Genomic DNA, 14,651 nt, shown 5'->3' with positions numbered 1-14,651 from the left:
AAAACGCTTCGAAGTTTGAATGCTTTTGAAAGTTGCTGGAGAATAGATGGTAGCGTGAAGTCCGAATACAGAATGAAAGCCGAAATTGCGCATAGTTTTAATGAAAGCCTGTTTGCATGCGAGAACTTTTTTCAATTATGTTAATTACATTCTATGCTTCATAGTTATTTCAATGAATTTAATTAAAACTTCTTAGATTTCAAACTTTATTGAAGTTAAATACATATAATTATCTACGTGCTTTGCATATCTTTAAATAAGAAAACTAAAAGATCCATGGACAAAGAAGATAGTACAAGATTCTTGATCATATATGCAACCAGAACGCAAGAATATGCAAAAGAGTAAAAAGTATGGAGTAACAATGAGCATGTTTGATAGCTTCCAAAACCCACCATCATCATCATCTATTTGCCAAAGAACTAACAAACGAAAATGTTGTTGGATCTCGGTCAATAAATGCCAAATGCCGAGAGGTTTTTCGTGCTAAAACAAAGCTATCTACTCTCCATGAAGCGAGCACCACTTCGAATTTGCAGACAATCCAAATAAGGGGATCAGACGAAAATCATTATACATCTAATCTGTGCACAGGGCTTTGGCATATCCATATATTCACATCGTATTGTTAGAGATCAAAAGCAAAAGTGAGCAGAAAATTGATGGTACTATCTATCTTCATTTTTGTATGGTTGCCGGTATCTTCCTTCCCTAATCTGAAATTGCATTACAAAAAATTTATGAGAACGAGTTTAGATAGCGCAATTTCCAAAGATACAAGATCAATATACAACGTTGAAGCTCTTTTCTACTGATCTAGCAAATTTCCGGGTAACATTACTCAAACTCAAGTACCCATGTCGGACAAAAAGCTATATGTTTGTACGTCCAACTCGGCTAATTTTATGAAAAAATTCTGTGGTTTTGGCCGAAAATGAAGCGTTGAAACGTTCATAAGATCCAACAAAGGTACTTGAGATAAAATGACAAGTCCAAGTAACAATAGATTTCATGAGCCAATATGGGTTGGTATTTAGAAGATTCGTCTTACTATGATGACTTCTCTGACGTAGTTTTCTGCAATTTAAGTAGTTGCTGAGCGGAGTCTCTGCTACAGGTATCAACTTTCCCAATGCAGCAAGAGGCCAACTGGTTCAAGAAAGGAGAACAGAATAAAAGATTGATCCATATATAAAGGTAACTAAGAAATAACTGTCAAAAGCAAAGAGAAAAACTACTGCCCAAATTTAACACTTGTTATCAACTTCCCTAAGGCAGTCAATGCACAACATATAAGGCTTTGTTAGAGATATATTAGGATTAAAGTATTTATCATATCTTTAATCCTAATATATCTCTAACAGGCTTACGCAGATGGAAGAAACAAGAAAGAGTGTACTCAAGGAGGGGAAGACACATACCTGATTACACCGATAACGATGCAGACAAGCCACAATTGCCAGTCCAGCTTTACAGTTTTAGCAAACTTCCCAAGAAACTCAACTATCACAATCTGCCAGAATATATGACACGAAAGGAACAAAAAAAAAGTTAATGCAACATAACTTCTGCAGTAGTAACAGTGCAGCATACATCTATCTTTACCAGCCTCACCTGAAGTATCAATGTTAGTCCTACTATTCCAATGAACAATTTGTTTTTAATAACTCCATCAAATATGTTGATCTGATCAGGCTTGCGAGCATTGAACTCATTAAATATCTGCACATTTTCAATTAGCATCAGAAAAGTGTCAGCACTTTGATTGTTATAGTCAAAGAAAATTTTCAAAATACCAAACGTGCACCATGATTGCATCTGCTTTCTAATAAATCTTTGAATAGCTAAAATACCATATGCCTCTCAGAAGGCTCACCTGGCAAAGAACAAATGCATTGAAGATCACCGTGTTCTTTACTTGGTTAGCATGTTGAGTATGCTGTAGACGTAAGATATTCCGGCCGTCGAAGTTGAGTACAAGCAGAACAATTATTTGGTAGATAGCCTATGATTTCAAGAAAAAATAGAAAAGTTAATAGTATATAGTAATATTCAACACCAGCTAATTCCATCATTATGGCACATCTGTAATTTCTACACTGAAAGGAGATAAGCAAACCTGAATCAATAGGTTCCTCCACATAATATTTGTAATAAGAGGTTCCCTGCAAAGTAATAGTAAAGTAAAAATTATTTCCCAAATAACAAGGACCCAACATAGATTTATTGCTTTGTAATTGAAAGAATCAATGTAAAATGTATGTAATTCTGCAAAGCGCTCAACATAATACATTTAAGCCAAGTAGACTGACTGCATGAAATGCAGTATATGACTGACCAGTTCAAAATGTATCGACACGACTGGTTAGAAAAAAATTCGGAAGGGAAAGCACCAAGGCTGAGCAGGGATAGAAGAGCATCCCCACTCACGGTCATTTGGGCATAAAATCGATTCATGAACCTTGCCCAAAAAAAAAAACATTGGCTTGCATCATTGTTGTTTTCTTATGTTTGTATTTGGGTCATGCTATGACTCAATCCATGGTTGAGCATCTTCTGAGCCAAACCATGGAATAAGTCATCAAAAAAGAGAGTGGCGCCCATGAAAAAATGAGACAAATTTGGCTGGGCAAAATTACAGAACAGTGAGTTCGAGTGGCAAAAATGAAAAGAGCCAAAATTGCCACTCGTGCAGACTGATAAAAGTTAATACGGTAAAATCTGGGAGTATCTAGTTCAATGGTTATGTAAATAAGCAATACAAGTAATTAAGTCTGGAACTTGGGGTATACACATGGTGTCAAAACAAGGCCGCATCGTATCGTATCGCCCGTGTTGTAAAGATTTTCAAATCTACCGAACCAATATTACCCGCATCGTAAAGGTGTAAAAAAACTGCATTTTGGCCGATATTAAATGGTACGATTACCGCATCATCCCCGTTCCCGCATCACCGTGATCGCTACCGCGATCGTGACTGAAACCGTATTTTTGAACTATGGGTTTACATACTTTGTCGCATCAGAGCTAGTGTAACCTCTCCACTGCTGAGAATTCTGTTTTCTTCAAATCATTATTCGAAATTGCAAAAAATTTACTAATGTTTATGTAACAGTTTGCGTGCTCTCCACCCACAAAAATATCCACAGAACTTAGCCTTAAGGATGGATATACATTCTTGAGGTCAAAATCTTCCCAGACTACATGATGAAAAAAAATGCAAACACATGGAATGGACAGAACGATTGCTACAGCAACTCTGATCAGATAGAGCTGAAAAATTAATGTATCTGCAAAAATTCAGCTTCAGATTCAAACCTTCGACCAACAGGTGGTCTGTGCATAAGGTGATCCGTAGGTGGTTCTGTAGCCAATGCAAGAGCTCCGAGAGTATCCATTATCAGATTCACCCAGAGAAGCTGTACAGCAAACAAACACGGTTTCACTCAAGACAGTCATCTGAGAGATTTCATGCAAGACAAGACTAAGAAATTATGTCCTACCCTTCCAACAAGCAACAACAAAAAAGAGCAGAAAAGGATACCTGCACAGCATTTAATGGGACATCACCAGTGGAAAATGCAGCAACGACATTAATAACAAGGGCTGCCACATTAACTGTCAGCTGGAACTGTATGAATTTCTGTATGTTTGCATATACAGATCTACCCCATCGAACAACCTGAAAAAGTTTATAGCTATGAATATTTCAAAGTCATTAATATACTCAAAAGAAGAATATGAAGAATAAGTATGAAGTTTTGCACTTCAAAGTGCACCCTAGTAACGGAAGTGGCGATAAAAAATTTCCTCTGACCTAACCTCTTAATATATAGTTCACATCAGGCCAAGTTAATTGGCATCTCCACATCATCTGATGTCTCTAGGAAGATGCCAATGTTTTTTGCATAAATTATTGACAAATAGGTGCCAACCTACCTTTACAACAGAAGCAAAATTATCATCCAAGATGATGATATCTGAGCTTTCTTTTGCCACTTCTGTACCTGCAATACCCATTGCAAGACCAATGTCTGCCTAAAGGTTGAAAAAGACAAAATCCAGTTATACTAAGTTGAGCAATTTCAATCCACTAGAGAGGGAGAAAACCCAGCGGAAGAGACTAATTCACAATTATAGGATCAGCATACCTCATGTAATGCTGGAGCATCATTGGTACCATCTCCGGTAACAGCTACAACATGACCCTTCCTCTTTAAAGCTTGGACAAGCAAAAGCTTGTCATTGGGTGAAGACCTTCCCATAACCTGTGCATCAATCCATATTGTTACTGTTGTGGTTGAGAAATCTTGTCATCATAATTACTAAAGTGTTCTCTTCACCCATAAGTAAATAGCTGAATTCTTTGCAAGGCAATAAAGCAAACTAGCAAAGCAGATAATGTTTATACAACGTCTAATACAGTGCATACCGATATCTTTTCTGCAATCTCTTCTCTCTCGGCTTCTGACTTGTTACGGAATGACTTTCCCTCGATTAAATTTGGTTCATTAGCATCTGCATCTGAAGCTAGGATGCCGCACTCCAAAGCTATTGCTTTTGCAGTCTGAAGATTGTCACCAGTAACCATACGCACCTAGATGTACAAATGAATTCCATTGTTCACTTTCAAGATACTAGAGGAAGCAAATATGACATAAACATTCAGCACAAACTATCATAAAGCTCGAATCACGGGACTTTAACTTGTAAGCTTGGTGGCAACAAGCATTATAACCTCCATTGGAGGAAGTGGTGGCTTACTTAAACCATCTCAAATTTAAAAAACTAAATTCACCAAAAACACACAAATATTTTCTTCACTTCTGCAAGCGCATTTATTCAATAAATGTGATACCAGAATTCCCACAAACATCTTTTACGCGGGCTAAAATTTGCGAACCCCAAAACCTTGCAGTGAAAATAGGAAACAAGTACTGAAGCTGTGATGCATATAGCCCTATTGGTAAGCGTCACTAATGTCAAGTAATTCTAACATCATTGGAATTCTATGAAGCTCCATAACTTATACAATGCCAACAAGGAAAAAAAATAACCAGAAACTTTGTCAAACTGCAACAATGATCACAACAAAAAAAAAAAAAATATTTACCTTGACACCAGCAGCCCTGCACAACTCAACTGAATCTCTGACTCCGGGACGACAAGGATCCTACATTTTTCAATAATTAAACATCAGACTTGTTAAAGATTAAACATTTTGATGTCATCTAGCTAGACCTGTCAAATGAGGCGGTCTATTAGAGTTTCAGAAGATGATTTTGAGTTCAGGTCATTTTGGGTTTGGGTCAAACAGTGCTTGTTCAAGACCCACGGTTCGGGTTAACCCAACAAGTAAGGGGATCATTACACACCCTTACTCTAATGATGTCCAGTCCAACAATTGAATATGGTGCATTCAGCAATACTAATAACTTAGTCCTTTGAGCAGAAAATTTATCATCATACTCTAATGCGATGGTTTTTGAGTCGGAAGATTCAGAAGCAAGTCAGGCTAAGTTTACACACTTAATTCTAAGTTGCTCTAAATTTTGGGTAAAACACGTTTTGGGGTCCGGGGGATTTTGATAGGATCCAACCCTATAAGGATTACAGCAAACTTAAACATGGAAGGCAGTAAAACAAATGGCTAATTACAATATTCCCACCAACTTTTCAATTGTTTAGACATGCATAAACTTTACACTTGCAATAATTGAAGACTCCATCACATTAATCCATTTTCCAGCACTGAACTAGTGAAAGCTAGCACTCTGAGAATATTAGACTGGCAAAAAAAATTTCGAAATACTGATTTTCAATAAAATATACCATAATTTGACAATGACAATAATAGTGACAACCGTATATCCAAATGGATCAGGAACTTGAGGCTAACGAATTACATGACAGATAGTGGAATACAGACCACATCAACTAAAGGACAGAAAATCCAAAGAAACAAGTACCTTTATACCAACAATTGCTAGCAAAATTAACTCATCCTCGGGCAACACCCACTGAGACATTTGCTCTTCATCAGATGGCACTTTATCCATCTCACATGATCTATATGCAAGGGCAACACAGCGAAGACTTTGCACAGCCATCTGTTCAATAGCCTTCTTAAAGAATGCCAGCTGCAAAGAATTAGTAGCCAATTAAATCCACAAATCATAGAATGAATTATGGATGTGTCCATGCACTTACAAACCCACTGCAAATCTCATTGATCACCATACAAATTAATAATACTACTTAAAATTAATTCCCAATATAGCATAAATTTCAGTCTTAGAGAGGCCCAGCTTCATGACCAATTAGCAAAAACAAGAAATAAAAGCTGTGATCAGAACTGAGATATTACTAATGTTCACCCAAAAATACAGATTAATTTACTGATGCGCTAAACCAAAAGTTGTAGAACAAGAAGAAAAAGAAAATAAAGGAAAGAAGAACTCTTTGGCCAAAAGTGTTTGCTTCAAGCCTTACTCGCATATGACATCAAAAAAAAGGGAGAAGAAATGGAATTGTGGGCTCAAAATTTAGAAGTGTTCGATCGAAGACAGTAAATAAATAGGAGTGTGCATCAAGAGGGGAACATTCTTTGTCACCATATATTTTGCTTCACCTTGTTTTCATTTAATGCCATCACAGAATCTTTTTCATCCATGTAACTGGAGCATGAGGCCAAGACAATCTCAGCAGCTCCCTTCCAATGTATATGGACTTCAGAACCGTGCTGCAAGTAGTATCAAAGATAGAAAAAGGGAAATAAGATAATGATACATTACAAATAATAGTCGTCTGATCAAGTAGCCAATCTCACAGTTGGAGATAAACCATGGTGTTAGGAGTAACATCGACTCTGAAATAACCCACATTGGAGCATCTTTTCATGTTCAAAAGATTGGAAGTAATTGAAGAATTATATATGAAACAACTCGAGTTGACAAGGCTTATCATACAAAACATTCTCAAGTCTCAATATTATCCCTTTTATTTCATGTCTTTAGCATGCTAATGTTGTTTACATTAGGTGAAAATTTGCAAGGAACACAGTTCCATCATTGTACATTACTCATAGGCTTAACCTGAAAGTAAGAGTCCAACATCACTTCATAAGAATCACACAGATTACAAATTGGTTCCATCTTTTTTCCATTTTGCGCAATTAATCTCAGAGTCCCACAAGAGCATTTTACTCCTTAAAGCTAATAGAAGTTAAATATATAAACAAACTATCACCTTGTTATTATATTTCAGATCAAGTACCAACATTTCTCATTCATACATCTCAACCACACAAAAGTTGAAGCATTAACTATACTTTGACATTGATAAATCTTAGAAACGTTCACCATTATTTAAAGATGAAAATATAAATGGTGTTAATATGTTTCATTTCTATTCTATATGATGGGAAGGCATATTTGTGACTTTAGCATATTTGTGAGTTTGGCTAACATTACTCAAAACTTTCTTTTTTTTTGTAATTTCCACTTGCTCCATCTTTTAATTTACCTTATTGGATTTTTGTACCATTCATATAAACCACCTTGGCCATGCATTTTGAGTAATATAGCATATTATCATGTAAAAATGCAATTACTAGCCACAATGTATAATTTTAGAATATCAACTTTTTATGATGTTGAGTAATAAAAAGTGAAAGATATTAATGGTCAGAATGGTCCATTGGCAAGCATGAAAAGTCAAACTATACAACTGAAGAAACTCAGAAAATAAACTTCCGCTCATTGCATGGGTTCTGAACTAGTTTTTATATTTCAGATCAATTACCAGCATCTACCGCTCAAATATTATTTTCACACACATTTAACCATATTTAGGAATTGCTAACCTTAGAAATGTTCACCATCATCTCAAGATGGAGGAACTAATAAAGCAAACAAGGGAGCATGAAATCGGAAAGATTTGGACAAATTCAGTCAGAAGCTTACTGTTTTAACTGCAACACCTCCCCGTTTTTTCTCTGAATTAAACGGGAAGGCATGGATGATCGTAGACTCCGATCTTTTAGCCTCGAAGTTCATTCCGAGCTGTCAATTACAAAGCAAGATGTGAAGCAAGTAAATAGTAAATTGAATCAACTTTCACCAAAAATATCAAGAATAGAAGGTACCTTAACTCCCCAGGAAAGGATGGCCTTTTCAGTGGGTGACCCAGAGATTTCAACATCGCCTCCACCCTGCACTCATTATAGAAAATGGAATAAGGGAACAGCTTGATGATTCCACTTCCTTAAGATAATAACAAACACTTGCTAATTTTCTTCCTATGTTTTAAAACAACAGTTGCCTGCACAATAAAACAACTAGCACTTCTGGACACATTAGATTTTATAGTTACTATAAAAGGCTTCTTCAGCTAATGCAAGGAGGGTAAAAACCTCAAAAGTTTTGATACTTCTGTACAGTAAGAGATCCTTGAATATAAATGAACATTGTCAGTAATATAAGGTTCCATTGTTTTGGCCTGCTTCACATAATACCGAAAAAAGGAAGCATACAGATTACAAAATGGGGAGAAACCTTTTGATGAGAAGTCCTTGAATTTTCTTAGTGTACCTAAAGTCCTAAAGTGGCAGCAGTCAGTATGCAGAGGCTACAATACAAATTCATTTTCAATTTCAGTAATAAGTTTGATACAACTATGCAAGTTTCATTTTCATTACATACAAGTTATATTTTATGAATGCTCAAGTCCAGTAGTGGGTTTTATTTATACGTTAGAAGTTGATAGAAACTTAAGAGTCGCCTGTGTTAAAGGACTTACAGCATAATGGTGGTTCATTCTACGTATTTTTCTTGGGTTGGTTTTCGGAATAGAAGACCTAATTACAGGTATTTTTGTTAATATTAAGACAGCAATATGTCTCTGAGACAGACTAAAGTTTTAGAAAGGAATATATATAAAGCCAGAAACATGCATTAGAGTGAAAAGGTACAAAAATTGGTCAAGCTTACCTCGGGCAGAAAGACACAGCCAGTTGTATTTTGCGCAACACCCTCGATGAGTACAGAGGACAACATAGGAGACAACAATGAACCATCATTTGGAGGATCAACTTTCTTCCCATTTGCATAAGCCTCCACAACAGTCATCTGCCAAAATTTGAAGAGGGGAATATCAAGTGTACGATAACACATTGTCTAACACTGCCCTTGGCGGCTTCTAAGCCGTCTCAAGCCGCTGTATGCTGTTGCTGCACTCTTGGCCTTGTCCATGAATGTTAGTGGGTTGCTACCTGGTTTTGGTAAATCGCCTAGTTGTGGAGGTGGTGGTGGTGGTGAGCTGTGGTGGATGGCAGAGGGTAGGCTGTAATGATGGTGGTGAGTTGTGGTGGATGGCATGTACAAGGTGTTGGGTGTATGGAATTGGTGGGTAATTAATTTAAGTTGAGTTCTGATTCTCTCTTAAGTGTGGCCCCCAACTTTTTCTCTTTAGTTGTCTTGGTATGTATGTCACTTCTCTTTGTTGTGTTCCCTCCGTCCTCTATTAGTTTACCCCTTTCTTTTGCATAGAGTTTTAGGAGAAATAATGTTGTGGGTCATAGAAAGAAAGAGAAACTATTATTTTATATTAAAGTTGAATGTATGTGTGACGAAAAGTTTGTGGTCCTATTCCAAAAATAGCAAAAAAAAAAAGAAAGGGGTAAACTAATAAGGGACACCCTTAAAAGGAATACGGGTAAACTAATAGAGGACGGAGGGAGTACTTATTAAGAAAAGGATTCCTCCGTTCTTTTACTATTGCAGCATATGAGTTTTTATACTATTTACACAGTACCCCTTCATCATCTACTCTGATTTTTACGCAAGGAAAACATAGTCGTGTTGGGTCATGTTACCTTTGTCTCGATATATACATACAAAGTATCAGTTTTTGTAACTTTTACTAAAAAATTATTACAGATTTACGGTTAAAATTGTGCACTGGCAAGGGTAAAAACACGTATGTTGCAATAGGAAAAGAAAGGAGGAAGTATATGATAAATCATTCTTATGCACTTACTCCTCCCCTCCCCCAATCCAATAGTAAAGTTCTAATTTGCTTTCTCTAGAGTCTCCAAGGCCAAAAAGAAACAGTATAAAAGTGAAGTACGAAAAAGTATGATATAAGCAAAAATAAGAAGGTTCCAAAAGTAAGAGAGATTGCAAAAAGTGAATTTTCGTTGGTTTCTTCTCACATTCCCTATGGGACGAGGAGTATCATCGACACAATATATGATGTCAATTTTTATCACTGATGCAAATTAACTATAAAATAACCAAGGTGTTGAACTAACATGTTTATTATTTGTAAACAAATGGAGTAATAATTTTTACATAGAATTGATAATTGAAATTCACATTGACACTAATCTAAAAAGATCTCACATGAATATGTCCATATTGGTGAGCATAGCATATTTGAACTATCTTATTACTAAGTTTATCTACGAAAATTTTAGAACGTTTCATCATTATCGCTAATATTTACATAATCCAAAAAAATGTGCATACATTTATCAATTACGACTTGCAGACGAAACAGCTAGAATCTCAATTTCAAACTACCTTGCACATAGTTTTTCAATAAGGACTTGTGTTCAGGCGTTTCAATACTTGTAGACTTGAAACAGCTCAAGAGGTTCCCTTACGTAATGGCAAGCGATGGTTTTTAGTACATTAGATACCCGATAGATGTGTTTATTTTCTTCTTATTGTGACATAATTGTTATTGTCTTGTTATGTCATAAACAATTATAACAATAAGAGGACAACATAGGAGACTTGTGTCATGTCATAAACAATAAACACAAAAAATGTTGGGAAAACAATTTGATGTACAAATGAAGGCACTCTTGCCTGATTCAAGGTCAAAGTTCCAGTCTTGTCGCTGCATATGGTAGTGGCAGAACCCATGGTTTCACAAGCCGAAAGCCTTCGAACCTGTAGTGAAATAATAATCGATCAATTATATAACCATAGAATCCATGATTAATACTCTAAAGCTTGACATACAGACCAAAGCCTTGTCTTTCATCATTTTTCTCATTGAGTAAGCAAGCCTGCAAAACAATCATGAAAGAGGATCAGCAACTTCGAGGATATAAAACAGAACAAAAATCAAGGAAAAACAAACAAGATGAGCAAGCCAACTTTAAAACCATCTTGTACACATGTTCATAAATTTGTTTAACAGCAGTAGACACTGAAATCAGTTTATTAGACCGTCCCTTTTTCATATTTTAGGTAATTAAATTATGTTCCAGTGTTTGCTCATGACCTTTTCCTCTTAATCACTACAACTAATTTGATCAACATTTTTTTCCATTAATTACAGGGTTCAAGTGGATAAAAAGATAACAAAAAAACAACTGCAAGCAAGTAAACAGATCAGGTTCTTGTCGGGGTTCACAAGTGGAGTGTTGGCTCTAACCCGGCCCGTTTTCTCAAACAGGTCAAGAACCTTTGACCCTACCCAACCCGTTTATTAACATGTCAGGTTCGGGTTAACTCGTTCATCACTTCTATAACACATATGTGATATTTTCAATTCAATAAGTTTCAAACCAAAAAGAAATATTGAGATAGTTAGATTAACATCTAATATTGCATACAATAAATGGATTTTTCACTAAGTACCCCCGAGTTTTCGAAAATTCACCAGGTATCCCCATGTTTTCAAAATTCACAAGGTACCCCTTAGTTTTATTTAAATACATAGGATTAGGAATTAATTAGGATTAAAAAAAAGAAAATTAGGGTTAATGACTAATGGTAGTTAACGTCGTTAGTCATTAAGGGTATCTCGGTGTATTTACATAAAACTGAGGGGTACCATGTGAATTTTGAAAACGTGGAGGGTACCTGGTTAATTTTTTGAAAATTCGGGGATACTTGGTGAAAAAACCGTATATAAAATATTAAATAAACCAAATTCAACAATGTAAGAATGGAGCTAAAATAGAATAAGTAAAAACATTAAGCTAATGCAAACTCATTTAGATAAACGGGTTGTCATGTCGTGTTGGGTTCAAAAGCTTCAGCCCATAACCCACCCCGTCTATTAAACAAGTTCGACCCGTTTGGAAGATGGTTATAAATGGTGGTAATGGGAATGAATTTTGTATGTAATATTGTGAAGAACATCATTGTCCATTCTCATGGTAATGCTACTTTATCCTAAAGTGTCCACTTTTATTCTTGGATTTTCATTCTCATCTAATACCACCTTGTAGGTGGTAGCGAGTGGTAATGAAAATTGCTTCTCCTTAGAGACAAAAAGACAAGTTTAGGGTTGAGATTGCTTGTCCACGGAGAAAAAATGCCTCCCCATGGAGATTTTAAGGGTGCTTCCCATATAAAATTAGGCTTAAAATTCATTTCCATCACCACAATTTTTTAACGACTACAAAACGGGTCTATTGTGTCTGGTCAATCCATTTACTTAACCGGGGTAAAAATCTTGACCCAAACCCGCTAATTTTTGGTCGAGTTCGGATCGTGTCACCTTTTGCCACCTAATCCCAAGCGAGAATTGTTCCAATGTCCAACAGTATGTAGAAGAAAGCCCTGTAAGCTGATACTTCTAGCTTAGCAACCATGTAAATTTATGGCTCCTTTGGCCAAAACCAACTTCATATTTATAGAAAAACGCTCACCTTCCGAATAATAAGGATTACACCAGTAGTATCCCTGAAGCATCAGGGAATAGCTTCATCGTTCATGCAAAAAAGACAACAATATACTGCACACCCCAAACGGGTCTCCCGGTTTTTCTAGCAGAAAATGTGCCTATAGTTTAAGCATTCACGATAAACTATAAGAAAATTCCAACTTCAGTTCCTTGAGATTTGGGCAACTCAAAGGTGACCTTTGTTTTTCATATTTCCATTTTGTTGATATGAGGTTTAGAAACCTCTTCCCATTTGGTGACCTACATATGACATCGTTACTGTAGATTACTGAGAAGGAGAAACATGGTGATTTAGAATTCCCAAAAGAGATAGATGTTGATGACATGGGTGAAGTGACGTCCTCAATGCTCATCAAAGACACTCACGCCTACTCGGAGGACAAGTCTTTTATTGGTGAAGCAAAAGATGTCCTTCCCCATATTGTCTTATCTATCAACACTCAAAGCTCATGTTAAGAGAGAAGAGGTATCTTTTTCTTTTCAAAATTTCCTTGCGATCAAGTAGGATTCAACGTAAAACCAAAAGAGCTAGTAGGTTTTGTTTTTATAGCTTTATGATTTTGTTTATTGTAATTTGAGCCGATGTTAAAAAAAAAAAAGAACAGAGAAGTTTTGGGTAAAAACAATTAAAAGATCATAAATTTATATTACCAACTTTATATATATATATATTGTTGAGATTTTATTAAATTGTGAAAAATTCAGTAAAAACAATATTAGAAAAACCATTAAAATATTCTCATATAATATGCTACCTTTCTTCCTATTTAATCTACACATTTTCTTTTACACCATACCCAAGGAAAAAGATAAAAAGTATTACAAAAGGAGAGGAGTATGAAAGAGGGACAGAAAAACTAGAAGAGAAATTAAAAATAACCAGAAAGTACACTACCTGGGAAATTTGATGGACCAACGTGTATCTGTATCCCCAAGTCATAAAATGGTATAGAAACAATGTACAGACTAAAAACAAAATGGTCCGAAAAGGAAAGTGAGTAAACTAAGAAGAAATGCATCCATTTTCAATTGAATTTCTACACATATTTTCATCTATCTAACAGAAATGCGATCGGGTATTTGTTGAGTTAATTTGCAAAAACAATTAAATATATATTTTAAATTTCCAGAAACTTCTATATATTTTAGAAATTTTACAAAAAATATTTTTAAACTTTAAATCAGTTTTTGAGAACTTCACTTGTTCGTCGATTTACAATTCACTTTCACAATGCAAAGATTTTTAAAATTAACACATGGCATTATTAACAGAAAAGTAAAAGTGTAAAATGCTTAGTTTTAAAGGTGAAAAACACAAGGCAAAGGGAGGTGCAAAGCACAGGGGAGAAAAAAGTGCACACCTCACATGCCTCTCTGATCAGAGGGGAGAGCACTGGGGTCAAGGGAGTGGTGACACCTCTCATTTTACTTCAATAGTCAATCAACATAGAAGACAAAGGGATACAAGTTGAAGTCAAAGCTCCAAGGTGCAAAGAGAAAGAGGAACTCAGGAAAGTATCAAAGACGACTAGACGAGCATTAATATATGCAGAAAAACAAAAGATGATCGAAGAAGAGAAACGACAGAGAAGATCATGGAAGAGAGAGAGCAGGCGAAACAGACAAGATAGAAGAGGAGACAGCGACTCATCTAGAGGTTTCTCGCCAATGACAGCCACCGCCTTAGTTTCAAAAGGCGCAAGGCGAAGGCGCATGCATTCCGTAGGTGAGGCGCACCTTTGGTGCCAAAAACTTATAGATCAAAAAAAAGATGCATTGTAAAACTTAGAACAACATATATATTATATTAAAGACAGATAGAAGGATATAAGGAAGCATGATATGTCCCTAGAATACCGAAACAAGTCAAAATACTAAATAGAAAGAAAAGCAAACAAAGATTTCAAGATTAGCCCACTATAATTAAAATGATATTCAAGCAT

General features: G+C 35.8%; 1 protein-coding gene and 1 long non-coding RNA gene across 2 annotated transcripts in view; one reads left to right on the top strand and one right to left on the bottom strand.

Annotated features, from left to right (window-relative positions):
* Positions 1 to 290: 290 nt before the first annotated feature.
* Positions 291 to 14,651, bottom strand: part of LOC104901544 (calcium-transporting ATPase 10, plasma membrane-type) — a 56,005-nt gene continuing 41,644 nt past the window's right edge. Inside the window, exons 18-36 of the mRNA XM_010689130.4 lie at positions 11,035 to 11,077; positions 10,875 to 10,958; positions 8,991 to 9,128; positions 8,147 to 8,212; positions 7,965 to 8,063; positions 6,632 to 6,742; positions 5,970 to 6,140; positions 5,114 to 5,173; positions 4,433 to 4,597; positions 4,152 to 4,268; positions 3,940 to 4,038; positions 3,545 to 3,682; positions 3,319 to 3,419; positions 2,120 to 2,165; positions 1,877 to 2,005; positions 1,615 to 1,722; positions 1,422 to 1,513; positions 1,052 to 1,149; positions 291 to 716 (exon numbers count right to left, since the gene is read on the bottom strand). Of these exons, the coding sequence (XP_010687432.2) occupies positions 712 to 716; positions 1,052 to 1,149; positions 1,422 to 1,513; positions 1,615 to 1,722; positions 1,877 to 2,005; positions 2,120 to 2,165; positions 3,319 to 3,419; positions 3,545 to 3,682; positions 3,940 to 4,038; positions 4,152 to 4,268; positions 4,433 to 4,597; positions 5,114 to 5,173; positions 5,970 to 6,140; positions 6,632 to 6,742; positions 7,965 to 8,063; positions 8,147 to 8,212; positions 8,991 to 9,128; positions 10,875 to 10,958; positions 11,035 to 11,077 (1,870 nt within the window). The 3' untranslated portion in view covers positions 291 to 711. The remainder of the gene's footprint in view (positions 717 to 1,051; positions 1,150 to 1,421; positions 1,514 to 1,614; positions 1,723 to 1,876; positions 2,006 to 2,119; positions 2,166 to 3,318; positions 3,420 to 3,544; positions 3,683 to 3,939; positions 4,039 to 4,151; positions 4,269 to 4,432; positions 4,598 to 5,113; positions 5,174 to 5,969; positions 6,141 to 6,631; positions 6,743 to 7,964; positions 8,064 to 8,146; positions 8,213 to 8,990; positions 9,129 to 10,874; positions 10,959 to 11,034; positions 11,078 to 14,651) is intronic.
* Positions 1,056 to 3,690, top strand: LOC130589648 (uncharacterized). Its single transcript, XR_008967217.1, has 2 exons — positions 1,056 to 1,197; positions 1,275 to 3,690. It is a non-coding gene; the product is annotated as an uncharacterized LOC130589648 (long non-coding RNA).

Source organism: Beta vulgaris, chromosome 8, assembly GCF_026745355.1.
Source record: "Beta vulgaris subsp. vulgaris cultivar EL10 chromosome 8, EL10.2, whole genome shotgun sequence".
Classification (NCBI taxonomy): domain Eukaryota; kingdom Viridiplantae; phylum Streptophyta; class Magnoliopsida; order Caryophyllales; family Amaranthaceae; genus Beta; species Beta vulgaris.
The sequence above is the reverse complement of the archived record's forward strand: the minus strand, read 5'-3'. Positions and strand labels throughout refer to the sequence as shown.